The sequence below is a fragment of the Budorcas taxicolor genome, chromosome 10 (genome assembly GCF_023091745.1).
Source record: "Budorcas taxicolor isolate Tak-1 chromosome 10, Takin1.1, whole genome shotgun sequence".
Lineage (NCBI taxonomy): Eukaryota > Metazoa > Chordata > Mammalia > Artiodactyla > Bovidae > Budorcas > Budorcas taxicolor.
In genome coordinates, this window is record NC_068919.1 from 18276914 (window position 1) to 18304613 (window position 27700).

Consider the following 27700-nt stretch of genomic DNA (forward strand, 5'->3'; position numbering starts at 1 on the left):
AATGCATACATTTAGAGTTCTCTCCCAGATATTATCTGGGAGAAGAAAAAGAAGGGAGAGTAACCCAGAGCTGGTTGGAAATATCCACTGATTTCAGAACTTCATCCCTTTAACTAAGTGCCCAGTGTATCCCACCCCAGTTGTTTTATTTATTTTTTAATAAAAAAATGTTTTTGGCTGCACCACAGGGCATGTGGGATCTTTGCTTCCCAACCAGGGATTGAATCAGTGCACCTTGCCGTGGAAGCACAGAGTCTTAACCACTGCCTCCCCTCCCCAGGGAAGTCCCTCCCACTCCAGCTCTTGATGGAATGCCCCCTTTCTGAGACTTCTCACCATAAAGGGCTCAGTTCTGAGCTGGGAGGTCATGTGATTGGCAGGTGGTCTGAATTAAGGGAAATGGTTTTGCAGGCGTCCAAATTCCGAAACAGTGTCTCATCACTGGTCATGATGTCTCCTTCAACACAGCAGAGAAGGTGCTGAATGAGCTACTTGTAAGTCATTACACTCAGTGCTGGAGCACTTCATGAGGGGAAGAACTCTAGGAGCACAGGGCAGGAGGCCACAGGGTTGGGGAAGGGAACAGTTGAGCTGGGCTTTCAAGGATGGCCAAAACAGGGGAGAGAGCATTTGAGATCAAGGAAACAGCGTAGTCATGGGGCTGGGTCAGGATCTCGGGTACTGCGGAGCCTGCCAGGTGGTAGGGACTCCCCTTCTTTGACCTCTTGCCTCCTCTTCTGTTGTTATTCAGTGGCTGGGTCGTGTCCCTCTCCTTGAGACCCCATGGACTGCAGCACACCAGGCTTCCCTGTCCTTCACTACCTCCCGGAGTTTGCGCAAACTCATGTTTTTGCCCTCTTGCCTCCTCTTATCCACTATAAATAATCACAGTCTTTCTTGTTTCTTTTTTTCCTTAACTTTCTTTATTTTATTCTTCCTTTCTTCATTTCTTTCTTACTTGCTGTGCTGTGCATGGTATCACCATCTTAGTTCCCCAACTAGGGATGAAACCCGTGCCCCTTGCAGTGGAAGTGTGACGTCAGCCACTGGACGGTCAGGGAAGTCCCAGATAATCACAGTCTTAATGGGCAATTTATTCTTTAACATCTCAGAATACAGAAGTATCACATGGTCTTGCTGGTCTTTCTTACATGAAATTGACAGGTGAGAAACATTTAAACACAGTAAAAAATCAGAAAGCAATTCTAATCAACTGGCTTAATTGGTTAAGTCTTAAAGGCTTACTGAGCTTGGGAGCAAATCTGAGCTGGATATAAACCCCAGCTCCAACGCTGGGAGCTGAGTTTCCTTGGGCAAGTTACTTAACTCTTTGAGGACCATCTGTGATCTGGGGACAGTAATTGTACCTACTGCACAGAGTTGTGAGGTTCAGATAAGGTCAGGTTCAAGCTTGGCATGTGCTGACACACTGTTAGCAGGAAAAAAGACTGGACCTGGATAAGTAAATGTGGCTGGTGATGATGGAGTAAGATGTTTTACATATCTGAACAGGTCCCATTTCCTAAGTGCCCAGTCATGGAATTGTGGATGAAATGGTCAGACTTGCTCAGAATCCCTTTTTGTCCTTTGACTTACTTGTGGTTGAAAGTCCTTTCCTTTTGAAAGTGAAAGTGTTAGCCTTTCAGTCGTGTGTACCTCTTTGTGACCCCCATGAACTGTAGCCCTCCAGGCTCCTCTGTCCATGGAATTCTCCAGGCAAGAATCCTGGAGTGTGGAGCCATTCCCTTCTCCAGGCTATCTTCCCAATCCAGGAGTGAAACCTGGGTCTCCTGCACTGACCAGCAGATTCTTTACCATCTGAGCCACCAGGGAAGCCTTTTCCTTTGCCCAACCATAAAACAAGCTGAGAGACCCAGCATTTCAGCTGTGATGTGGTTTTAATCTACTCACCCTTGGGTCATATTTAAAGTGACAGAAGTCAGCCTACAGGTAACTTCATGCCAGTGAAGCCTTGATGCCCTCAGATGTGTATATTTAATGTTAAGCCATACCGTACATGGTAGTGTGTCTTTAGGATTGTTCCGATCATGTAAGATGTCCTCGATGAAATAGTACTTCAGTATCAGTAATAAATGCAACATTAATGATGTCTGAAAGTAGACTTTAAAAATAAGGAAGACTTTCTTTATCCTTGCCTACATGTGTATGAGGAAGTGAAGCTGACACACTTCAGTATGAATAAAGAATTTCTGGGGGCTTCCCTGGTGGTCCAGTTGTTAAGACTCCATGTTGCCACTGCAGAGAGGGCATCACTGCAGGGAGTGTGAGCTCAGTCCCTGGTCAGGGAACTAAGTTCCCATACGCCACATGGTGCAGCCAAATAAAGACATCATCAATAAATAAAGCTAGTCACTTAAGAATAAAAGTTCACAGCAGGCATCTGCGTAGATGCCTGCGAGTATAACACTCCCTACTGTTACACTAGTCACTCCCCGCTGTGGATTTTTGCTTAGAGTCCATGAGCACAACCCTGACATTGACTGGGGGTCAGGGACACTGAAATTAGAGGAAGCTCTGACCCTAAGCAAGTCAAAGTTCAGTGGGAGAGGGAGGCTTATAAATATGTAACAACAAGTACTAACAGAGTTTTGCCAAGAGAATGAACTGGTCTTAGGAAACACCCTCTTCCAACAACACAAGAGATGACTCTACACATGGACATCACCAGATGGTCAATATGGAAATCAGATTGATTATATTCTTTGCAGTTGAAGATGGAAAAGCTCTATACAGTTAACAATAACAAGACTGGGAGCTGACTGTGGCTCAGATCATGAACTTCTTATTGCCAAGTTCAGACTTAAATTGAAGAAAGTAGGGAAAACCCTAGACCATTCAGGTATGACCGAAATCAAATCCCTTATGATTATACAGTGAAAGTGACAAACAGATTCAAGGGATTAGATCTGGTAGACAGTGCCTGAAGAACTAGGGACGGAAGTTTGTAGCCTTGTACAGGAGGTGGTGATCAAAACCATCCCTAAGAAGAAATGCAAAAAGGCAAAGTGGTTGTTTGAGAAACAAAGAAGAAAAAAAGAGAAGCGAAAGACAAAGAAGAAAAGGAAAAATATATCCATCAGAATGCAGAGTTCCAAAGAATAGCAAGGAGAGATAAGAAAGCCCTTATAGAATGGGAAACAATAGAAAGACTAGCGATCTCTTCAAGAAAATTAGAGATACCAAGGGAACATTTCATGCAAAGATGGGCACAATAAAGGACAGAAACGGTATGGAACTAACAAAAGCAGAATATATTAAGAGAAGGTGGCAAGAATACACAGAAGAGCTATACAAAAAGATCTTCATGACCCAGATAATCATGATGATATGATCACTCACCTAGAGCCAGACATCCTGGAATGCGAAGTCAAGTGGGCCTTAGGAAGCATCACTCCAAACAAAGCTAGTGGAGGTGATGGAATTCCAGTTGAGCTATATCAAATCCTAAAAGATGATGCTGTGAAAGTGCTGCATTCAATATGCCAGCAAATTTGGAAAACTCAGCAGTGGCCACAAGACTGGAAAAGGTCAGTTTTCATTCCAATCCCAAAGAAAGGCAATGCCAAAGAATGTTCAAACTACCACACAGTTGCGCTCATCTCACACACTAGCAAAGCCATGCTTAAAATTCTTCAAGCCAAGCTTCAACAGTACATGAACCAAGAACTTCCTGATGTTCAAGCTCGTTTTAGAAAAGGCAGAGGAACCAGAGGTCAAATTGCCAACATCCGTTGGATCATAGAAAAAGCAAGAGAATTCCAGAAAAAAACATGTACTTCTGCTTCACTGACTATGCTAAAGACTTTCACTATGTGGATCACAACAAACTGTAGAAAATTCTTAAAGAAATGGGAATTCCAGACCACCTCACCTGCCTCAGTATGCAGGTCAAGCAGCAACAGTTAGAACCGAACATGAAACAATGGACTGGTTCCAAATTGGTCAAGGAGTACGTCAAGGCTGAATATTGTCACCCTGCTTATTTAACTTGTGTGTAGAGTGAAAAGTGAAAGTGAATATGAAGTCGCTCAGTTGTGTCCGACTCTTTGCGACCCCGTGGACTGTAGCCCACCAGGCTCCTCCATCCATGGGATTCTCCAGGCAAGAATACTGGAGTGGGTTGCCATTGTACATCATGCAAAATGCTGGGTTGGATGAAGCACAAGCTGGAATCAAGATTGCTGGGAGAACTATCAATAGCCTCAGATATGCTCATGACACCACCATTATGACAGAAAGGGAAGAGGAACTCAAGAGCCTCTTGATAAATGTGAAAGAGGAGAGTGAAAAAGCTGGCTTAAAACTCAACATTTAGAAAACTAAGGTCATGGCTTCTGGTCCCATCACTTCATGGCAAATAGATGGGGAAACAATGGAAACAGTGATAGACTTTATTTTCTCGGGCTCCAAAATCACTGCAGATGGTGACTGCAGCCATGAAATTAAAAGACACTTGCTCCTTGGAAGAAAATCTATGACCAACCTAGATAGCATATTAAAAAGCAGAGACATTAGTTGGCTGACAAAGGTCCGTCTAGTCAAAGCTATGGTTTTTCCAGTAGTCATATATGGATATGAGCGTTGTACCATAAAGAAAGCTGAGCACCAAAGAATTGATGCTTTTGAACTGTGGTGCTGAAGAAGACACTTGAGAGTCCCTTGGACTGCAAGGAGATCAAATCAGTCCATCCTAAAGGAAATCAGTCCTGAATATTCATTGGAAAGACTGATGATGAAGCCGAAGTGCCAACACTTTGGCCACCTGATGCAAAGAGCTGACTCCTTAGGAAAAAAACCCTGATGCTGGGAAAGATTGAAGGTGGGAGGAGAAGGGGACAACAGGATGAGATGGTTGGATGGCATCACCGACCTGATGAACATGAGTTTGAGCAAGTTCCAGGAGTTGGTGATGGACAGGGAAGCCTGGTGTGCTGCAGTCCATGGGGTCGCAAAGACACTACTGAGCTACTGAACTGAACTGAAGAACAAGTGCAGTGCTCAGGCACCGCCCTACATGCTGTGTAGATCCTTTGAAATCTCCAGATAGTGGAAGTGAACCTGGCTTGGGTGAAGGGAAGCGAAGGCCTCCTGAAGCAGTGCAGCTGATTCATCAGAGAAGAGAGTTTCCTAGAAAGGGGGAGTGACAGAGTTGCGAGAGTCCTTTCAGGCTCCAGTAAGGGCTGAGAAACAAGAAGGGATGTTGGAGGACCTCTCAGTGGAATGAGATGCTTTTGCTTGAGCGGTGACTTCACCTGCAAATATGTCTTCAGCAGTGAAGGAGCAACACCAGGAGGTGAACATGGTTTATCCATAGCCCTGGACACATTCTCAACTGTGGCTAAAAATAATAAGTATTCAAACATCATGTAAACAGATACATTTCTTTTATTTTTAACTTTTTATTTTGTATTGGAGTATAGCTGATTTGGCACCCCACTCCAGTACTCTTGCCTGGAAAATCCCATGGATGGAGGAGCCTGGTAGGCTGCAGTCCATGGGGTTGCTAAGAGTTGGACATGACTGAGCAACTTCACTTTCACTTTTCACCTTCATGCATTGGAGAAGGAAATGGCAGCCCACTCCAGTGTTCTTGCCTGGAGAATCCCGAGGATGGGGGAGCCTGGTGGGCTGCCGTGTATGGGGTCGCACAGAGTCGGACACGACTGAAGTGACTTAGCATAGCTGATTAACAAGCTTATGATAGTTTTAGGTAAACAGCAAAGGGATTCAGCCACACATATACATGTATCCATTCTTCCCGAAACTCCCCTCCCATCTAGGCTGCCACATAATATTGATGCCAGTTCCCTGTGCTATACAGTAGGTCCTTGTTGGTCTTCCATTTTAAATATATGCTTATTGAAGGTCAAGACCTGGGAACAAAATGACTAGAGTCTTTCCTTATAGGGGTGACACATGGGAAGGAGAAAACCAAACCACAATCTCTCCTGGTGTCTGTGGATATGCAGTAAAAATACAGCTCTTTCTGCTAGCTGTTTCTAGGCTTTTGTATTATTATTATTTGCAATGTAATTAACCAATTGAGACATCTTATGCTGTTTGTCCTGGAGCCCTAAATGTCTCTCTCCCTCCTTCTTCTCTTAAGCACTCTGAGTTCAGTACTTCCTCCCCGGAGAGGAAACTGACACACAGGCTCCTTCTGGATCAAGGAGGCTGCAGTGAGTCACCAGGTGCAAGGCGGGGACAAGGTTTTGAGTTTTTAAAGGGCTTTGCTGACAAAGGAGGCATGATCCTGAGTTTAGACAGAGTGCACTTAGCATTTTGAGGGGAAAAACCTCTGGGGCTAAAAAGCAGCTTTTAGCAAAAAAAGGCTGTGACGAGTTGTGGTATCTCCAGTGACTCTCCAGTAAATTTCCCTGGGGTGGGACTGACTTCTGACAATGGATTTATCCACATGCAGAGTTGTTTCTGGCTCAAAGTAAGTGAAAATGAAGGGAGGATGTTGGACAAATCTCAAATATAGCTAAGCTCTCTTTAGGCAGATTTTAATTCTATCCCATTGCTACTCTTATATGAAATGAGAGAGGAACTGATAAACAACTTCCTGCATGCAGTTTAAGGAGAAACTTTGCAAATGGGCCACATCAAGAAGTCAGTGCAGTTCTGTGAGGTGTGAAATGTACCAGGAACTATGGGGCCAGTTACTGGATACACAAGTTCTCTAACTTCAGGGCTCAACTTAGGCTTCTCCTGTCATGAACTTGGCCCCAGCCGCCTTGTCTGGGAAATAGATGTGAAGGTCAGTGGTGTTTGCAGCACTCTGCTTTCATCTTCTCAGGTCACTCGGAATTTTCCATAGAAATACGTGTGTGTGTGTGTGTGTGTGTGTGTGTGTGTGTGTGTGTGTGTGTGTGAGAAATGGGCTTTCTGGTGGCTCAGATGGTGAAGAATCTGCCTGCAATGTGGGAGACCTGAGTTTGATCCCTGGGTTGGGAAAATCCCCTGGAGAAGAGAATGTCAATCCACTCCAGTATTCTTGCTTGGAATATTCCATGGACAGAGAAACCTGGTGGGTTACAGTCAATGGGGTTGCAAAGAGTTGGACACAACTGAGTGACTAACAGATATATATGAAATATGGATATGAATATTTTGTGAACAGTGGCCTTATATATATAGTATATATAAACATGTAAATATTAGATACATTAAACATATTCAAATAAATTTCATACAGATATATATGTGAAATATAAATGTATGAATCATACCCATAAATATATTGTTGTTCAGTTGCTCAATCGTGTCTGACTCTTTCCAACCCCATGGACTGCAGCATACCAGGCTTCCCTGTCCATCACCATCTCCCAGAGTTTGCTCAAGGTCATGTCCATTGAGTCAGTGATGCTATCTAACCATCTTATCCTCAGATGCGCCCTTCTCTTCTTGTTCTCAATCTTTCCCAGCATCAAGGTCTTTTCCAATGATTCGGTTCTTTGCATCGGGTAGCCAAAGTATTGGAGCTTCAGCATCAGTCCTTCCAATGAATACTCAGGGTTGAATTCCTTTAGGATTGACTGGTTTGATCTCCTTTTAGTCCAAGGGACTTTAAAGAGTCTTCTCCAGCACCACAATTCTTCAATGCTCAGTCTTCTTTATTGTCAAGCTCTCACATCCATATATGACCACTGGAAAAACCATAGCTTCGACTGTGCAGACCTTTCTTGGCAAGGTGACATCTCTGACTTTTTAATATGCTGTCTAGTCTTGTCATAGCTTTTCTTCCAAAGAGCAAGCGTCTTTTAATTTCATGGCTGCAGTCACCATCTGCAGTGATTTTGGAGCCCAAGAAAATAAAATCTGTCACTGTTTCCATTGTTTCCCCATCTATTTGCCATGAAGTGATGGGACCAGATGCCATGATCATAGTTTTTTTAATAGTGAGTTGTTTATTCACAACTGTCACTTTTCATGATTACAAAAAGAAGTTCAAATAGGAAGGAATATCACAGTGGCAGTAAGAGGTATATCCTCATCCCTCTCTCAAGATGTAATTACAGTCAATCATTTCAAACTTAAATTTCTCCATAACTTGAAATAGTATACCAGCACCTTGCTTCTTGATATATCAGCTTCAAATTTTCTCTGTTGACTCCTCACTCTGCAAGATAAAGAAATGACCCCCCTACATCCACTCTGCTGTTCTCTGTTAGCCACATTTTATTTTCAGTTATATTTTTATTATATATAGTATGTTAATAATTTTTGTTTTGTTGATTTGTCAATGTTTTGAAGGATCAATCAACTCCTTATTTTTCAAGATTAGAAATGTAGTGCCTAAGTGGTTCACCAAATTCTTCCCATGGCATTACATGTTTTGGTTTATTTCTTTATTTATTTTACCTTGGCCTATGAAATCCTTGCAGGAGACTATTGTGAGGAATTTTTCTTTGCATCTTCAATAATTGCAATCATAGCAAGGGTACAATGACTGTTTGCCTTTGAAGGAATTTCACGTCTTGCCTCAGCAGATGGCAGAGGGGAGGGAAACCAGGCTTATTAGTAAGATTCCTAAAGTAGCCACTGTAAAATTTGTGCTCCTTGGGGGAGTAAGAGCTTTGCATTTAAAAGCTTACTTTTTCCCACATACTTCCTGGTTAGTTATATAAAGTATATTCTCTTTTAGAGAATATCCTCTAATTCTCTTTTAGAGCTATTCTTCTTACAGATCTCGAGATACATGAATAATGTAAAAAGGGAGAAATAAACAAGCATTCCTGTGATAAACTTAGGTTTGTATAGACATGTGTACAGAGTATTTAAGAAATAGGGTTCTCTTGGGTGAATGGATGGGCTTAGTTACATTAACATCCTTTGGGTCTTTGATGAACTTACTAAGAGGGAAACTCCTTTCTATAGGAGAACAGTATGAATTTGGATAGGAAACAAAAAGTGTCTGAGAATGGAGAAAACCTCAGTTATTTGTTTTTTAAATCCAAAGCCTTTACCAAGTTCTTTTGGAAAACCCAGTTTGCTGACTGTCTGGAGGGCCCTGGAAGTGGTGGGAGGTGGCAGCATTATTGCAAAGTTGAGTTTGTTCCAAGTGACTTGGGAAAGCAGTTATTAAACATATTTGAAAACTGTGCTGGATCGCTTGTAAGAAATTTTGATCCATGGTTGTATGATTCTACAGCTGGGAAACAAAGCCCATCTTCCATCTGTAGAAGAGAACATCCACCTGTCAGGCACTTAGAGCTTCTGGAACTGCTGGGTTCATCTTTGATGTCTTCTTAGATTTCAATTCAGCTAACATGTATTGCATTAGTATGAGATACAAACTTGAATATATTACGAATTTTCTCCTCATGGAATTCCAGGGTTGGGGGCAGTAGCATAGGGCTTGGGATTGAAATGCAGTCATTTAGGCTATTTTAGAGGAGCAGAGTACTTTTCCCAAGGTCCCGTAGGCACTTTCTCATGGCAGTGCAAGGACATTTTCTAGAGCTTGTTCTTTAGATTTTTTTCACTGTGGTGATGTTAAATACATCATGTGTTGCTATGGTAGCTGGTCTTTTGATTGAATCCAGAGCAATGCAAAAGCTAAAAAAAAAAAAAAAAAAAGTACATATTGGACCCAGGCAGACCCCAAGGTCATGTTCCTTGGTGTTGTCTTCATCAGGGATGATATTCTTCAGTCTCCTGGGGAACTGAAACAATTAATTACTAAAAGGTAATTGTGTGATCACTGACAGGGACCTCTTGAGCAGTGAAGTTATGTATGGGCAGCTGTCATCTCAGATTAACCAGGGTCACTGGAAACATAGCCAGAGTTTCCATAATAATTTTTGTGACTCATCGCAACTCTAAGCAATTGTCTAGATGGAACTTTGGATAGGGCCTCAAGTGCTTTATAAGGATTCTGCTCATTATATTAAAGTACATCTTTATTCCACTTCCCATAAGAGACCGGTGGGAATAACCCTCCTTCTCTGGGATGGAAGAGAGTCATTTGAAGGGAGGTTATCTCCCAGAGGCATTCTTTGGCTGTAAAGCTCCAGTCATAGCTGGCCCCATCCTGAGCGGGCCTGATCTCTATCTCCATGGCTTGTCCCTTGTTTCAGTGTTTTGGCCTGAAGATCATAAGGATCTGTGCCCATGGAAAGGATCAGCAGGAAATCTGCCCCAAGCCAACTCGCAGTGTAATATCGAAACAATTACTGATAAGGTGAGGGTGACTCAGTCTGTGGCATCAGGAAACAACCCACTTAAAGTGTAACAAATGTAAAATGATCTGTAACCTGGAAGTTTTAACTTCAGAGGGTCTGTTGAAATGAGAGGAGATCGCACACTGATAACAGTATGACAAGTACAAACAGATGTGATCTACAGAAGAGACATGAGACAGAAATTCCCCAGCCCTCCTTGGTTTTCATCCTCAGTCTTCAGCTCCCTAGTCTTTGTTACTGGGGCCACTCCAGCGGGCCTCAGAGACCGAATCTAAACCTGTTCTCCAGGATGTCTCCTGACAGTAAGCAAGAGGAGCTTACGGCTCTCTTGTCTGAGGATCCATTACAAATGAACTATGCTGTCCACACGGTCTCGACGGGCACCTCGGCAGAGTGGTTACTGTCATGAGTTCTAGAGTTAAATCCTGACTTCCCCACATGCCCTGTGACCTTGGGCAGCTCCTTTAACTTTTCTTTGCCTGCTCTTCCTCATCTATAAAATGGACATGAGTGGTTGTGCAGATTAAATGAGTAAATATACATAAATCGTATGGTGGAATAGCTGACATTTGGTGAGTGTTGATAAAAGTTAGCTATTTCTTTTTATAATTTTATTTTTTGTTTATTTTTGGCTGTGCTAGGTCTTCGTTGTTGTGTGGGTTTTTCTCTAGTCATGGAGATCTTCCTGGATCAAGGATCAAACCCTTGTCTCCTGTATTGGCAGGCAGATTCTTTACCACTGAGCCACCAGGGAAGCCCCCAGATTTAGCTATTCTTAACACCATCATCATCATTATCACCCCAGACATCTATGTTCCTCTCCTGTACCATAATTCTGTCTCAATAACCCACTTCCATATCTGGACTCTGTGAGGCTTGCATTTTTCTGACCAGGTCTCTCCCCTCCTCTGGAAGTAGTGTCCTGACTCTCACTGGCAACTCACCTGGCCTCCTGTGGGTCATCTTTCAGGGCACCTTGTTAACCTCCTGCTGCACCTTCCCATGCGAGGTAATCCCTGGGTACCATGGTCAATCTCTGGGCTCATCTGCTTCCTGGTAACCATAGGTGGATTTGCTGTTTTAGCACCTGACCCCTCAGGGGTCAGATGTCCACAAGCACCCTGGCCTCAGGAGGTAACTGGGGCCACACTCAAATCTAAAGAACTTGTTGATCTGAGATAAGATACCCTGAATGACCTATCACAGGTGGCTGGTAGACTTGGCAGATGCATATGGATATAATAAAAGCACCAGGCATTAGCATTAAAAACTCTGCAAAAATGTTAACAGTATTGAGCCATTCCAGCTTTGCATGGCTATGTGTTTGGAAGAGCTCAATAGTGATACATACGTATTACATAAATGTTAAATATTGCAGAAAAACTAGATAATACAAATAAACCAAGTTAATTATAAAAAGAAAACATCTATAACCCATCTTCCAGAGATAACCATTTTAATCTCTCTCACTGTCTCCACACACACAGACCCCGCCAACACACACACACATAATCACTTTTTTCAATTAGTAGATTGTGAACTGCTTTCCATGTCATGAAATATACATTTAGATTATCAAGCATCAAATAATTCAAAATCATTCTGAAGCTGTGTTGTTTCGTGGTCCAGCTTTTTGGCACTATTTTGCTGCCAAATGATAATGGTGATGGTGATGTTAAGAATAGCTAAACTTCTGGGCTTCCCTGGGAGCTCAGTGGTAAAGAATCTGCCTGCCAGTGCAGTAGACAAGGGTTTGATCCCTGATCCAGGAAGATCTCCACAACTAGAGAAAAGCCCACACAGCAACAAAGACCTAGCACAGCCAAAAATTAAAAAAGAATAAAATTATAAAGAGGTTAAACAGACTGGCTGAGTTTTTATGGTGTGCAGCTTCTGATGCTGGTAACTGCCACCAGGTTAATTAGGGTGGCTCCTGGCTGGAGCCTCCTTCAGAGCAGCTTGGCTCTGTGTAGGAGTGGTTATTTGAGGAACAGGACTTTTGGCCCATTTGTTCTAGTCTCTTTCCATTGCGAAAACCTGCCACCCAGCAGTGGATCTCAAGTTTCTAGGGATGGCCAGGGTGGGTGTTTAGCATTCTGGGCTCTACCTCTGTGTCACTGTGTGATGTCTGGCAGGGTAACCCGTCTCTCCATGCCTCTGTGTCCTCCTCTTTAAATTAAAGGAATTGTACTTGCTTTTCTTCCGCTCTCACACTCTGATTGCATGTTAAATCATTTGGAGTGTGATTGAGGCCTGGGAGTGGCTCTTATTTGTGGCTGCATAATCTGGTGCCAGGCTGGCTGCCCCAGGATCACCAGAGTGGGGCGCATTCCAAGTGTATATTCCTGGCCCTCTTCCTTATCCTCCACTGGATAAGAAAGCCCAAGAATCTGTATTTTTTAACAATCCCCTTAGCTAGTCTTTCTCATTGAAAGGATGGTGCCTGCTCCTAAGCTGCCCGGCTGATCTCATCCTAGTTGGACTCTCGTTCTGGCCAAAGGGTTGTAAAAAGCATCTTAACCCCAGATCCTTCATGGAGGCAGCTGGTTTTGCTGGAAGCCTACATGGTTCCGGCTTTAGGACCGCCAGCAGCTTGGCTTCCATGGCCCCTGGAGACAGCTTTCCCCAGCCTGTTAGCTTCTCACCCATTGTCAGAGCTCAGCGCACGCTGCTCAACCACCTGGCCCCCTTCCCCCAGCCCAGTTTCCATTATGTTCTACTTCACATGGTTTCTTGTTCTATATGGTTTGGCTCAGGCTGCAGTAGGGTTATGACCACCCTGCGTGTTTGTCCCAGCAGCCTCCCCCACTGCCCTTCATCAAGCAGGGGATGTTTTTCCTTCTACCTGGTTTCATTCCCCGCCTCTGTTCCCTCATCTTCCAGGAGACCTGATGTTTCTGATACATATAGTAGATTTCCCTCTAATCCTGTAGGACTTGATCTATTGTATTAGCACTTTACTTCAGAGACTTCTATACAGGGCTTTAAATATTTGAGTGGCCGCATTCCTTTCCTGTCTGATTATTAAAATACAGACACACAGGCACACACCCTTCACCTGAGAGTGTGCTGGATTTAAAAAGCTAGAACCTACCTTATCCACAATTTGAATAGGAGATTCTGATCTTATTTCACATTTATGTCCCATTTTACTCATATTCACCATTTATAAATAAGAAAGCAATAAGCCAGAAGCAGCTGGATATTAAACCTGAGTAGACTAGTATATCAGAATCACCTGGATAAATTAACAAACTACAGATTGTTGGACCTCATGCCAGACTTACTGAATCCTTCAGGGAGGGCTCCACAAGTCTGCACTTCCCAGGAGCTCTCTGAATGTCTCTACTATAGGCTGAGGGCTTGGATCTCCTGCACTAGATAGTGAAGAGAATTTAGACAAAATAAGATGCACCATCCTGCATTAGACAGTAGAGAGAATTTAGGCCAGAATTTAGACTGGCAGGCAGCCTGGTGGGCACTAGACTTCTTGGGGTTCAATTCAGCCTCTGCCCTCACTGGCTATGTGACTGCTTCATGCCTCAGTTTGCTCACTAGTAGAAACAAATCTGTAAAAATATTAATAACATTGTCATCATGAGGATTAAATCAGTTAACATGTGCATACATGCTAAGTGGCCCCAGTCTTATCCAACTCTTTGTGACCTCATAGACTTAGCCCACCAGGCTCCTCTGTCTGTGGGATTCTCCAGGCAAGAATACTGAAGTGGATTGCCATGCCCTCTTCCAGGGGATCTTCCCAACCCAGGGACTGAACCCGTATGTCTTACATCTCCTGCATTGGCAGGCAGGTTCTTTACCACTAGCGCCACCTGGGAAGCCCTAGTTAGTATGCTTAAAATAGTGCTGCACATTGGTAAGAGCGGTGTCTGTGTCCACTGTGAATGTTACCCCATGCACAGGAATGGCATGAGCAAAGTCAAACAGATGCAAACGGGTGGCCTCTCTGAGGGAGGCGAGCAGACCTCTTTGTTAAGAGCAGGTTTAGGTCAGTAGTTTTCAAATTATGGTATGCAAAAACTTCACATGGGAAGCATGTTAAAAATGTAGTGTCCTTCCAAAGACTTGATTTAGTAAACTTGGAGTGAAGCATTTAAAATTTTTGATGTAGATGATCAGCACATTTTTAGAAATCCAGGTTTCAGTGGGGAAGTACAGGCATTTAACATTGGTGAGGCCTCATGGGATGTGGCTTGGGCCATGAAAAAATATGGATGCTAATTGCATATTTAATATCTGCTTTATTAGGTGTGTCCAGAAAGCAGTAGAAGTATCTGGGAGGTACAGTGTGCATCCTACAACAACAAGCCGTTCATGGGCCGGTTTTATGAATGGGAACCATTTGCAGAAGGTAAGAGTAGCCCCAGCCCTGTCCGCAGGAATCAGTTTTGTCTGTTCTCCAACCCTGTTGCCTTTTTGTTGTTGCTGGAGGAACTGGTGTGATGCTGGCTACAGTGGCAGTGTGAGGAGGAGCTGGTACGGGTCTTTACTGAAGGTAGTAATAGCTCTCAGGTGACAGCTGGACCATTAGTCAGATGGGAGAGGCTTTGATCGAAGCAAGCAGCATCTGAGGATGACAGGATGAGTGAGACAGAGCAAGGGTCAAGAAATGAGAAGAAGCAAGAGATTCAAGCTAAACCTGTGAGGAGTGAGCAAGGCTAGAGTTTCCCTTTTCCTTGGTTCCTGCTGCAAGGGCTGGTATAATGGCTTAAGAGAGCCTAGAGGTGTAAGGCTGACAGTTGTTTGGCTTTAGTGCTGGGGGAGCCTCAAATGCAGTTTCCCAAGAGGAAGTGTGGTAGGCAACCACCTCAGAGCTCGTCAGTACTGTTCCAGATCTTGGAGTCACTTTCCTTTGTTGTTTGCTTTGTTTTGATAAGGACCATTTTTTAAGTCGTTTTGAGTTTTTACCATGTTGCTTCTGTATTACGTTTTGGTTTTGGGGCCATAGTAAGTTGTGCTGATTCCATTATAGAATCTGTGTCCACATGTGAGAAGTCGTGCCTAGGTGTAAGGCCATGGGAAGAGGGAGGTGGGGTGGATGTCTGCTCTGAAATGGGATGCAGAATTATTCTTGTCTGCACATTTGTCTCAGAGAAGTGTCTGTAGCTTGGGTTGGATTCTTAAAGTGGTCTCATGTCCACTGCCCATTAGAATCACTGAGGAGCCTTCTAGAAATACTGAGGCCTGGGTGCCACTCCCGGAGATTGTGATTTAATTGATTTGGGGTGCAGCCTGGGGATGGGGATTTTTTTTTTTTTAAGATCACAAGTCATTCTGATGGGCAGCTGGGGTTGAGAAACTCTAATCCAAGATGGAGGCAGGATCTCAGAAGAGGTGGTGACTCTGGCTTAAATTAAGGCACAGAATCATGAGTGTTTTGTCAACTGTGAAATATATTCTTATGTCAGGGCAACAGTACTTGGCAGTGAGCACTTAGAGAAGTAACCCTTTCTTTTGTCTGAGCTGCGCCCTTGCTTTATTGTTGGCTGTGGGTAGTAATAGCTGCTTTACCGTGGTTCACTGGGCGGCAAGGTGAATTCCTCCAGCCATGCGCTGTCTGTCTGCGTTGTTTACCCTGAAGCTGGAGCCACATCACCCTCTCTGCTTAGTGCCACGTGGTCCTCTGCCAGCCACCTGATCCTGTCAAGCCTAGTATCAAAAGCTCTTTGCATCCCACAAAGAAAACTCATGCTAATATTTTCACCTATCATCAGTATTGCCTGTGGATGCCAGCTGTTGTCTATCTATGATTCTACTTTTTCTGTTCTTTTGTTTGCCCTGACTCAGACTGGACTTTAATTGTGAGTCCTCAGGTAGGAGGAGGAGTAATTAACATCTGATTCAACTTTTTATTTTGGAAAATTTCAAACATATGAAAAGATAGAGAGAATGGTATAATCATATGATAATAACCTCCTATATACCCATCGCTTAGTTTCAACTCATGGCAAGTCTTTTTCATGTATAGTCCACCTGTTCATCCCCATCCAAATATGGCAAACTATTTGGATTTACGTTATATAGCATTATTCACTAGTGCATATATTGATTAGAACTCTTGGCTGTAAGTGACCAAAACCAAGCCTACCTATATTTAAGCAAGAAAGATACTTTGTTGGTCCTGTTACTGGGAAGTCCAAGAATGGGGCTGGGATTTAGATGTGGCTGCATTCAAGAGATTCAATGACGTTGCTGCTGCTGCTGCTGCGAAGTTGCTTCAGTTGTGTCTGACTCTGTGCGACCCCATAGACAGCAGCCCACCAGGCTCCCCCGTCCCTGGGATTCTTCAGTCAAGAACGCTGGAGTGAATTGCCATTTCCTTTTCCAAGGCATGAAAGTGAAAAGTGAAAGTGAAGTTGCTCAGTCGTATTGACTCTTCGAGACCCCATGGACTGCAGCCTACCAGGCTCCTCCACCCATGGGATTTTCCAGACAAGAGTACTGGAGTGGGTTGCCATTGCCTTCTCCCCCAATAACGTTAGGAGCCTGCTTTTCTCTCTTTCTCCGTCTCTTGGTCTGTTTACTTACTTCTCAGATGGATGGACAGGCTTACATGGCTTTGAACTTGCAATCATAGTGAGAAAGACTCTTTCTTATCCAGTGTTATGGGTTGAATTATGTCCCCCGATTTTTCTATCTCTGGTGCCTATGAATTTGCTTATCTGGAAATAAGGTCTTTGCATGTAATTAAGGTTCAGGTTAAGAAGAGGTCATACTGGATGAGGGTGGGCCGTTAATCCAATGCGACTGGTGTCCTTATATAAAGAGAAGAGACACAGAGACACACATATAGAGGACACGCAGGCACAGAGGAAAGATGGCATGTGACACCACGGCGGAGCTCAGGGACACAGCCACAAGTCAGGGGACACTAAGGGTTTCTGGAAAATGCCAGAAACCAGGGGGCGTAACAGAAAGATTCTTCCCCAGAGACTGCAGAGGGAGCAGGGCCCTGCCAACACCTTGAGTTTGAATTCCCAGCCTCCAGAACTGTCAGAGAATAAATTCTGTTGTTTTAACCCACCCAGTCTGTGGTCTTTTCTTATGGCAGCCTAGGAAACTAATATGCCTAATGAGGGCTTTGGTCTCAGAAAAACCACACTGTGATCTTTTTGGGGTCATATTCCAATCCCTGGACATGACATGGCCTAGGCTGGGGGCAGTGGTCCTTGGGTTAACTCAGGTCATGTAACTAGCCCTCTGGTGGGAAACCCACATCCCAGGAAGCGGAGGTGGGAAAGAGGGAATTGGGACAGGCAGAAAAACAGAATCTTCTACAGTAATTGTTATCTACTTCTTCACCATAAGCCACTGAAATTTTGAAGGAGCCAGTGAGAATGCTGTTTTACAAAGCATTTTTACAAATGTTTTACAAAGAAAAGAAAAATGCAGAACAGCAGCAGATTAAATAAATCAACTATCTTCTGCACTGCGTTTGGTACTTTGTCTAGAAAATTCAGCATTCTTTAAAAATATTTACTGACATTAATATGTCTCACATGCCTAGGAGGAGGGGATCCCAGAGTCACTGAAACTGCATTTACTTTGGCTTTCTTTAAACAGTTCTTCTTGCTGCTAAGATTGTTTTCTTGATTTTGTCCTCTTTCCTCTTAAATGACTCCCAGGCTGACCAGTGGGAGGAAGACGCTGTTAATGTTTCTGCGGGGTGTTCATATTTTACGGCTGGATTTTGCATTCAGCTCTGGGTTTTGTTTGGATGTCTGTTGCTATTCGCATATGCCTACTTAGGGGAACAGCTGCACTTATTCAGCCCAATGCCACATAGAATAGTAAAAGCAGAGTACACTCTCTGATAAACACATTAATTTCACCACATGCTTCTTCTTAGACCCTTGACTGCATTTCCTGGATATAGTGATCTGTCCTAAGATAATGCCTCCAGGAATTTTTCTCATAGACTTAATATTGTAAAGACGATGGAAGTAGAATTCCAGGGTCTGCACGCGCCTGTTTACTCAGTATAGTCATAGTTCATGTGTCACCCTCGCCCCCCTTCACTCCAAGCCACTCTGGACTGTAAATTGCACAGTCAGTGTAGCTAGAAGAGGACACTTGAATAGGTAGAGTCTTGTTTGGGTGCATTGGAGAAAATCGTACATGTTTTCATAACTAGAATCTAGAGTTTTGCCGGGTCACTGTGGGCTCTACAGCAGGGAGTATCAGTCTTAATCCATAAGCCAGGGGACAGCTTTGTATTGGTATTTTAATGCACCATATGTCCCCAAGAGCTGAACTAAACAGAGCACAAATCTAAAAGCCAGAAGTGAGACTGAGTAAGAAACTGGAGGTTGCCAACTGGTCATATGACCGGGGTCGGTGGATCTGTCAGGACTGAGTAGCTTGAGCTGCAGGAACAAAGAACCCCTGAGTCCTTATGACTTAACAGAACAAGCTTGTCTCTTGCTCAGCCTACCTGTGTGATGCAGTATGTATTCTGTTCATTCAGGGGTCCAGGCTGATAGAAGCAGCATCTCAACTTCTGCTTCCACTGAGGCCAGGAAAGGGAACAAATGAATCACCCATGGATCCTTCACGCTTCTCCCAGAAGTGATCAGTGTTGTTTCTGCTCACATCTCTTTAGCCGAAGCAAGCAACACATCATGTTTAACTTCAAGGGCAGCAGGGAGGTACCATCCTGCTGTGTGCTCAAAACAGACGTGGAATATCCACGACCACCCTAATGACTAGTGCAAGCAGGAAGCTTCGAGAGAATTCCGTGAGCTGTGTCTTCCTTCTCTAAGTTCAGGTGACTTTTATTAGGCTGCTTGCAAGAAGAGTAGGGCTCTAGGGAATGTTATAGGTGACACAGTCTCTAACAGTTACAGGGCCCTGAGCTGTTTAGACTATTCCTTCTCCTTGGTTAAAGCTCCGAGGGGCAGGGATGGAATGTTGGTGCCAAGGGGTGCTGCTGACTCCCCCGCAAGTCTAGCCCTGGCACAGACCACGTTGGTACGGGGGTCAAGGACTGTCATAAACATGGACAGTATTATCAAAACTGTATGATGTGAGGAAGGAAGGCTTAGGGCCAAGTGCTGGTGGACCTGGGGTTAGGATGTTTATATTTTACTGAAGCAACTTTATTCATTCCTGGAATTCTCGCTCCCTTAGCCCACCCCTCCTGCACAGATAGTTCTTAGTCATCATGGACTTTTCAGAGTGGACAGGGAAGGCCTAAGGGAAAGAAGAGGAGTTTTCCAGTTTTCTACCCTCCACAGATCCATTCTGAAGCTCTTTTATCCAGGCCTAGGAATACCTGGCAAGACAAGGTCATGTTTGCTCCGCATTTGAGTGTATCATTGAGGACAAGGGGCTTCCCTTGTAGCCCAGTTGGTAAAGGATCTGCCTGCAGTGCAGGAGACCCAGGCTTGATTCCTGGCTTGGGAAGATCCCCTGGAGAAGGAAATAGCAACCCACTCCAGTATTCTTGTCTGGAGAATCCCATGGACAGAGGAGCATGGAGGGCTACAGTCCATGGGGTCGCAAGAGTTGGACATGACTTAGCAACTAAACCTCCACTGAGGACAAAGCAAAATCCTGAGAGCAACCTCTTTGTGAAAACAAAACAGTGATTTTGGTTTTATACATTAGTTGAGTATGAATGAATGGTAGTGAGCTCCCAAGAAAGAAGTTGGGGGTATTTAAGGGAGATATCTGAGGGTTGTAGACCTATATTTGAAGTCATTGTCTTTAGTGTGATAATTAAAGCCACTGTGATGAAGACCTTCAAGAGAGTACAGAATCACGAGGATGAGAGACTCAGGAAGGAGGTTTGACATATATCCACATTAAAGAAGCAGGGGAAAGAGACCCAACGATGAAAGGAGCCTGAGAAGAGGTGGCATCAAAGTATTATTGTGCCTTATATCATCTCCAATAGTAATAAAGTCTGTTATGGTTTATAAAGTTCTATTACATACACCACAATGAGGGACAAATGAGATAAGAGGAATTGCAAGCACTTACTGTGTACCAGGCTAACTCATTTAATCTTTACAACAACCCTGTGAGGTGAGTCCTATTATCAGCCTCACTTTACACAAGAAGCAAAGTATATAATCGTTAAATAATTACCCAAGGTCACCCAGATAGTAAGTGATAGAACCAGGTTCAAACCTCAGAATCTGGCTGCAGAATCTCTACTCTCAATGTATATGAAAGCCAGGAGAAAGATATGTAGACTTGTGGGCATTTTAGACCAGTCTTTCGGTGCCTGTTTTCCTTGTAAAAACTATCTGAGTAATTAAAGTTTAACTTTTCTTTAAAAAAAGATAAAAGAAGGAGTGGTGGGGGAGAAGCCATGAACACAGCTTAACATAGCAAGAAGTCAAGGGGAGGATGGGGCCTGAGAAAATGAGACTAGGATAGACTGTCGGGAAAGCACTGGAGAGAATCTAGCCGGGTGGAATGAGCAGGGAGGGGAGGGATCTTTAAGAGGCAGGGGACACGGGTATGCCTATGGCTGATTCACGTTGATGTGTGCTAGAAACTTTCACAATATTGTAAAGTAATTATCCTCCAGTTAAAAATAAAATAAAAAATTTAAAAAGAGTGTAGCCAGTGAATAGGGCTAGCTCTTCCTTTTAAAAATTGCCACGAAGAAGGCATACTGAGAGTGTTTGCTAGCTTAATTTAAGGCAAAGAGAACGGTTTGTTTAGAATGGTAGAGAAATGAGAATTCTGGGGATTGAGAGACTGAAACTTAAAAAGGAAGAATAAGGGGTTAATAGAATGGTATCTATAAACCTAGTCTATCCTAGAAAAAAAGGTGGAAAATAGGCACCATTTTCCCTCCAGGAAAAATTATATTATTGTTTCTCTGCGTGCTGTTAATACAAAACCTCTTCACCATTAAATGAAAATTCATTTACTCAAGACCAATGAAAGCAATCATAGTTCCATAAAAAATATTTATTTAAGAACTTTTTTCATGATAGCTTCAAAGTGGAAACAACCCAATGATTTCATCAACAGGAGACTGAATAAACACACTGTGATACATTTATACAGTGGAGTATTACTCAGCAATAATAATGCACACTCTACTGATACATATAATGATCCAGGCGAGTATCAGAAACACTGTGTTGACCAGAGTAAGCCAGATACAAGCCTCTGCACTGCCTGATTCTGTTTGTATTTTCTTCTAGAACAGGGAAGATAGGGCTACACTGATGGAAGTCAGAACAGCGTTTGCCTATGGGTGTGGGGAAGGAATAGCTGGAAAGGCCCGTGATAGAGCTTTGTGGAATGATGGTCACGTTCCAGATCACAGTTGGCACAGCTGGTTTACATAGTTGTTGAAACCCATCAACTGTACATTTGTGATCTATGCATTCTATTGTATATAAACAATACTTTAAAAAGCCATTAGATTCTCTTTCCCATTCTGTCTTCATTCCTAAAAGTAAAATTTAGAGCTAATATAAATTTTACCATTATAGAACTATTCTAAGCAGATCCAACCAGTCCATTCTAAAGGAGATCAGCCCTGGGTGTTCTTTGGAAGGAATGATGCTAAAGCTGAAACTCCAATACTTTGGCCACCTCATGCGAAGAGCTGACTCATTGGAAAAGACTTTGATGCTTGGAGGGATTGGGGGCAGGAGGAGAAGGGGACAACCGAGGATGAGATGGCTGGATGGCATCACCGACTCGATGGACGTGAGTTTGAGTGAACTCCGGGAGTTGATGATGGACAGGGAGGCCTGGCGTGCTGCGGTTCATGGGGTCGCAAAGACTTGGACATGACTGAGCGACTGAACTGAACTGAACTGAAGCCTTGCTAGTTTGCCTCTCCTTCTCTTACTCTATTTTATTTTAAATACTCTTTATTATTTACCATAGAGGCACAAGAGGATTTTAGGAAGAATGTACTCATATGCAGGATATCATTTTTGGAATCATTTAGGATCATAGGGCTTAGTTGAGCCTAGAAATCCTCAACTAGGTCCAGAATCTGAAGAAGCAAGCTGCACATCTGTGTAAGTTAGCATTCTTCATTTTTTCACAAGCAGCAGACACCAATTTTGGCTAGGTCAAACACAAAAGGATTTTGTTGAAAGGATATCCAGCAGCTCTAAGAATCAACAGGAAGTGTGTGGGAGCAGGCTGGGTGAAGGACAGATACAAAGTGGGTGCTGGGGATCCAGGTGGACAGAACTGATGGTGTTACTTGCGTGCTGCTGGTGTTGCTGCAGTGGATACATTTGGACAGGTTTCTTCATCCAAGACTCAGAGCCCTGGAGATAAGAGCCCTATGGCTTGGCACAGGCCACATGCCCACTGCTTGGCTGGGGATGGAAAGGTCGGGGGAGTCCTGATTGACAGTCCCACCAAGACTACATGCAGAGGAGGAGGATATATTCCCAGAAAGGAAATCCAGGTGCTGAACCAAAAGAAGGAAGAATGGGTCTGGGATGGCCCAAAACAACTGATATCCATGACAGAAACTCATGACAAGTCAGGATCCCCACCTGGTTTGTCAACTGTACTTCATGAGATTTTCTGACACCTTTGAGGGACTATTGAAATTAGACTATAAAGTGTGATTGTCGCTCTTTCCTTCTCATGTTGACTTTTCTGAAGATTTCTTCAGATAGGCCTCCTTATATAGGTATGGTATGTGACTGTGTGGGTTCTTTCTGATTCCACACATTGTCAGACATAATTTGGGTTGACCAGTGTGCATTTGCAAAGGGACAAGGGAGAGAGGCTGGGGTTCTGTGGTACCTTTATCCTGTGGCATGCTGTGTTGAGGAGGACCTCAGGAGGAAGTGAAAGGGGCTAGTAATGGTTGTTCTTTTCCTGCTGATTTCTGTAATCCTGGATAGACTCTTTGGTGGGATTATATGTGTAAAGTACATCTAGATCTGTGTACCTTAGGAAGTGGGCCTTAGGAAGCATCACTACGAACAAAGCTACTGGAGGTGATAGAATTTCAGTTGAGCTATTTCAAATCTAAAAGATGATTCTGTGAAAATGCTGCACTCAATATGCTAGAAAATTTGGAAAACTCAGCAGTGGCCCCAGGACCAGAAAAGGTCAGTTTTCATTCCAATCCCAAAGAAAGGCAATGCCAGAGAATGCTCAAACTACCTCATAATCGCACTCATCTCACATGCTAGCAAAGGAATGCTCAAAATTCTCCAAACCAGGCTTCAATAGTACATGAACTGTGAACTTCCAGATGTTCAAGCTGGATTTAGAAAAGGCAGAGGAACCAGAGATCAAATTGCCAACATTCGCTGGATCATTGAAAAAGCAAGAGAGTTCCAGAAAAACATCTACTTCCGCTTTATTGACTATGCCAAAGCCTTTGACTGTGGATCACAACAAACTGTGGAAAATTCTTAAACAGCTGGGAATACCAGACCACTTTATCTGCCTCCTGAGAAATCTATATGCAGGTCAAGAAACAACAGTTAGAACTGATCATGGAACAACAGACTGATTCCAAATCAAGAAAGGAGTATGTCAAGGCTGTATATTGTCACCCTGCTTATTTAACTTATATGAAGAATACATCATGCGGAATGCCAGGCTGGATGAAGCACAAGCTCGAATTAAGATTGCCAGGAGAAATATCAGTAACCTCAGATACTCAGATGACACCACCCTTAGGGCAGAAAGCGAAGAACTAAAGAGCCTCTTGATGAAAGTGAGAGAGGAGAGTGAAAAAGTTGACTTAAATGTCAACATTCAGAAAACAAAGATCATGACATCCAGTCCCATGCTACTTCATGGCAAATAGATGGGGAAATAATGGAAACAGTGACAGACTTTATTTTCTTAGGCTCTAAAATCACTGCAGATGGTGACTGCAGCCATGAAATTAAAAGATGCTTGCTCCTTGGAAGAAAAGCTATGACCAACCTAGACAGTGTATTAAAAAGGCAGAGATATCACCTTGCCAAGAAAGGTCCACATAGTCAAAGCTATGGTTTTTCCAGTGGTCACGTATGGATGTGAGAGTTGGACAATAAAAAAGCTACTGCTGCTGCTGCTAAGTCGTGTCCAACTCTGTGCAACCCCATAGATGGCAGCCCACCAGGCTCCACCATCCATGGGATTCTCCAGGCAAGAACACTGGAGTGGGTTGCCATTTTCTTCTCCAATGCATGAAAGTGAAAAGTGAAAGTCAAGTCTCTCAGTCGTGTCCAACACTTCACGACCGAATGGACTGCAGCCTACCAGGCTCCTCCGTCCATGGGATTTTCCAGGCAAGAGTGCTGGAGGGGGTTGCCATTGCCTTCTCCAAAAGAAAGCTGAGCGCAGAAGAATTGATGGTTTTGAACTGTGGTGTTGGAGAAGACTCTTGAGAATCTCTTGGACTGCAAGGAGATCCAACCAGTCAATCCTAAAGGAAATCAGTCCTGAATATTCATTGGAAGGACTGATGCTGAAGCTGAAGCTCCAATACTTGGGCCACCTGATGCGAACTGACTCAGTGGAAAAGACCCTGATTCTAGGAAAGGTTGAAGGCGGGAGGAGAAGGGGATGACAGAGGTTGAGATGGTTGAATGGCATCACTAACTCTATGGACGTGAGTTTGAGTAAGCTCTGGGAGTTGGTAATGGACAGGGAAGCCCGGTGTGCTGCGTCCAGGGGGTCACAAAGAGTCAGACGTGACTGAACCGAGTGACTGACACCTAGATCATGTGTTCCTCTCAGTATCTAAAAAGAAAGAAGAATGTAGGGTGGGGCACATGGAATCATGTCTCTGTGAGTGTTTTCCTGGGAAACTGAGGATTTGGAAAAGAAAAGATCATTTGAGGGAGAACATTGCCCCTGCTCTTAAGTATTCTGGAAGGTGTAAAGGATTCATGTAAAAGCAGTTTCTTTCCTGGCACTTACAGCAGTGTCATTCTAGGTAATTAGTAAAGAAAAGCCTCAGGGTATATTTCAACATCTAAAAAGCAGATTAGTCTAAATGTAAATAATTTTGAGGATTTAAAGGCAAGGGTAAAGCTTAAACCCATTGCAAAATATTCAATAATGAGACCCAGTCCTGTCATTTCTCTCTCCTGGGAAGCTCAACTGTCTTCAAAGACTGCCTCCATCCTCGTGGTGTGTCTGGTCAGGATGAGCAAGGTCAGATGTCATTATTCTACAGACTCAAGAACTGAGCCTCCAGGTTGGATGATCTGCCCTGGGTCGCAGGATAAAATAGAAGGATCAGATTAAAAGAGATGTTACATAACCGCAGCCTGCTGATTTCAGAGCAGCCATTTGCCTCAGGGGCTATGAAAGAATTTTTCCCTTCATGTAACCAAGCCGTGACCGATTTGGTACCTTTAAAAACAAACAAATGTGTTTTTACATCGACTGAGACTTTTCCAGGAAATCCAGGGACTCTGTCTTAATCCTTGTAGCACAGTTATCTCACCCTTTGAGCAGATGCCTCTGATCATAAATTGATAGAGCTGGGTCCCAAAGGAGTGGTCAGGACCTTTGGTTGCACCATGTCCGGATGTTGAGACATTAGTATGGGGCCAACATCAAGAGGTTTTTAGAATTAGAGGCCTTAGAGCTGGAAAATAATCCATGAAAATGCAAATTCTGTTTAAGTTGTAAATCCAGCCCATTCTTTTGCATATTGATGAAAGAAATTCTCCTTCGCCTGCATAGTCCCTCCCCCGAAGCAACCATACCTGTTGGTATCTGTTTTATTAGAAATTGCAGTGAGAACATTCCATGAGTCAGTGGAACTTGTTAACAAAGGATTAAAGGAAAAATTTGTTGTATATCTGGGGTTGGGTAGGAGGAAGGGAGAGAGCAAGCTCCAGCATTCCTGTGTTTACCCAGGCGGTTGGCTTCACCTTCCTCTTCACAATGCCTACACTTTGTAATAAGGCCATTCTTTTAATGCCACTATAATTCATCCCAGGATGATTGTTACCTGGCTACCCTTTGGAACCACATGGAATGAAACCTCCAGGTTCCCTCTTAAGATATTTGAAAGCAGCCATCTTGTCATTCTACGTTTTGTTTCACCAATCTGCTAAATATTTATTTCCTTCAATTGACTCCATATGTATTGGAGCACGCCACTTGTTTACCATCCTATCTACTCCCTTTAGAATCAATATATGAGTCATAACAAGCAGCTCTGGTTGAGTGTGCCTCTGGTGTGCAAGGCTCAGGAGCACGGAGTGTCACTGGCATGGATTAGTGATGTCCTGCATAACTATGGGAAGGGACATGGTAGCCTGTATCCTCCTCCTTTTCCTATAGTTGATTTACTGTATTGTGTTAGTTTCCCATGTTGCTGCTGCTGCTAAGTCACGTCAGTCGTGTCTGACTCTGTGAGACCCCATAGACGGCAGCCCACCAGGCTCCCCTGTCCCTGGAATTCTCCAGGCAAGAACACTGGAGTGGGTTGCCATTTTCTTCAGTGCATGAAAGTGAAAAGTGAAAGTGAAGTCATGTCCGACTCTTGGTGACCCCATGGACTGTAGCCTACCAGGCTCCTGCGTCCATGGGATTTCCCAGGCAAGAGTACTGGAGTGGGGTGCCATTGCCTTCTCCAGTTTCCTGTGTACAGCAAAGTGATTCAGTTATACATATACATATATTCACTCATTCTTTCTTAGATTCTTTTCTCTCATAGGTTCTCACAGAATATTGAGTAGAGTTCCTTGTGCTATACAGTAGGTTCTTGTTGGTTATCTGTCTTATATATAGCAGTGTGAAGGCAATGGCACCCCACTCCAGTACTCTTGCCTGAAAAATCCCATGAATGGAGGAGCCTGGTGGGCTGCAGTGCATGGGGTCACTAAGAGTCGGACACGACTGAGCAAATTCACTTTCACGCTTTGGAGAAGGAAATGGCAACCCACTCCAGTGTTCTTGCCTGGAGAATCCCAGGGACGGCGGAGCCTGGTGGGCTGCTGTCTACGGGGTCGCACAGAGTCGGACACGACTGAAGCGACTTAGCAGCAGCATGTATGTATGTAAGCTCCTGATTTATCCCTCCCACATTTCTCATTTGGTAACCTTAAGTTTGTTAACCTCAACATCTGTAAGTTTGTTTCTATCTTTCACACTGTGATGACATAAGTGCCAATTAACCCAGTAATGAAGGAAATGATGCAAATAAATATAATGAATGCATCATTGTACTAGTTTTGTCTAAAATGTGTTCACGTTTAAAATGTAAGTAAAATACCAAATAATATGTAACTGATTGTAATTTTCCAGAAGAAGACATTTAGGATGGCTGAAATAGTCAGGGACAGGCCTGGATTTCCCAGAGTAATCCTTCAACTTGAGGCTTCTTTCAGGGGCCCAGTGTATCTAGAGGTAGAGAAACTAAATCAAAGATAGTTTCTAAAAACTGGATTGTCTGCTATCGCTGTATTAAATAGGTTTCATTCTGCATTTGAAGTTGTGTTTCCTGTCTGCATCTGAGGCTGGGTTGACTAAAGCAAAGTAAAATGAAGTAGTGGCAG

The 27700-nt window shown here is 43.5% G+C and overlaps 1 protein-coding gene across 1 annotated transcript in view; it reads left to right on the forward strand.

The window, feature by feature from the left end:
* THSD4 (thrombospondin type 1 domain containing 4) overlaps positions 1-27700 on the forward strand; it is a 614837-nt gene that overhangs the window by 89366 nt on the left and 497771 nt on the right. Inside the window, exon 4 of the mRNA XM_052646870.1 lies at positions 14478-14580. Within this exon, the coding sequence (XP_052502830.1) occupies positions 14478-14580 (103 nt within the window). The remainder of the gene's footprint in view (positions 1-14477; positions 14581-27700) is intronic.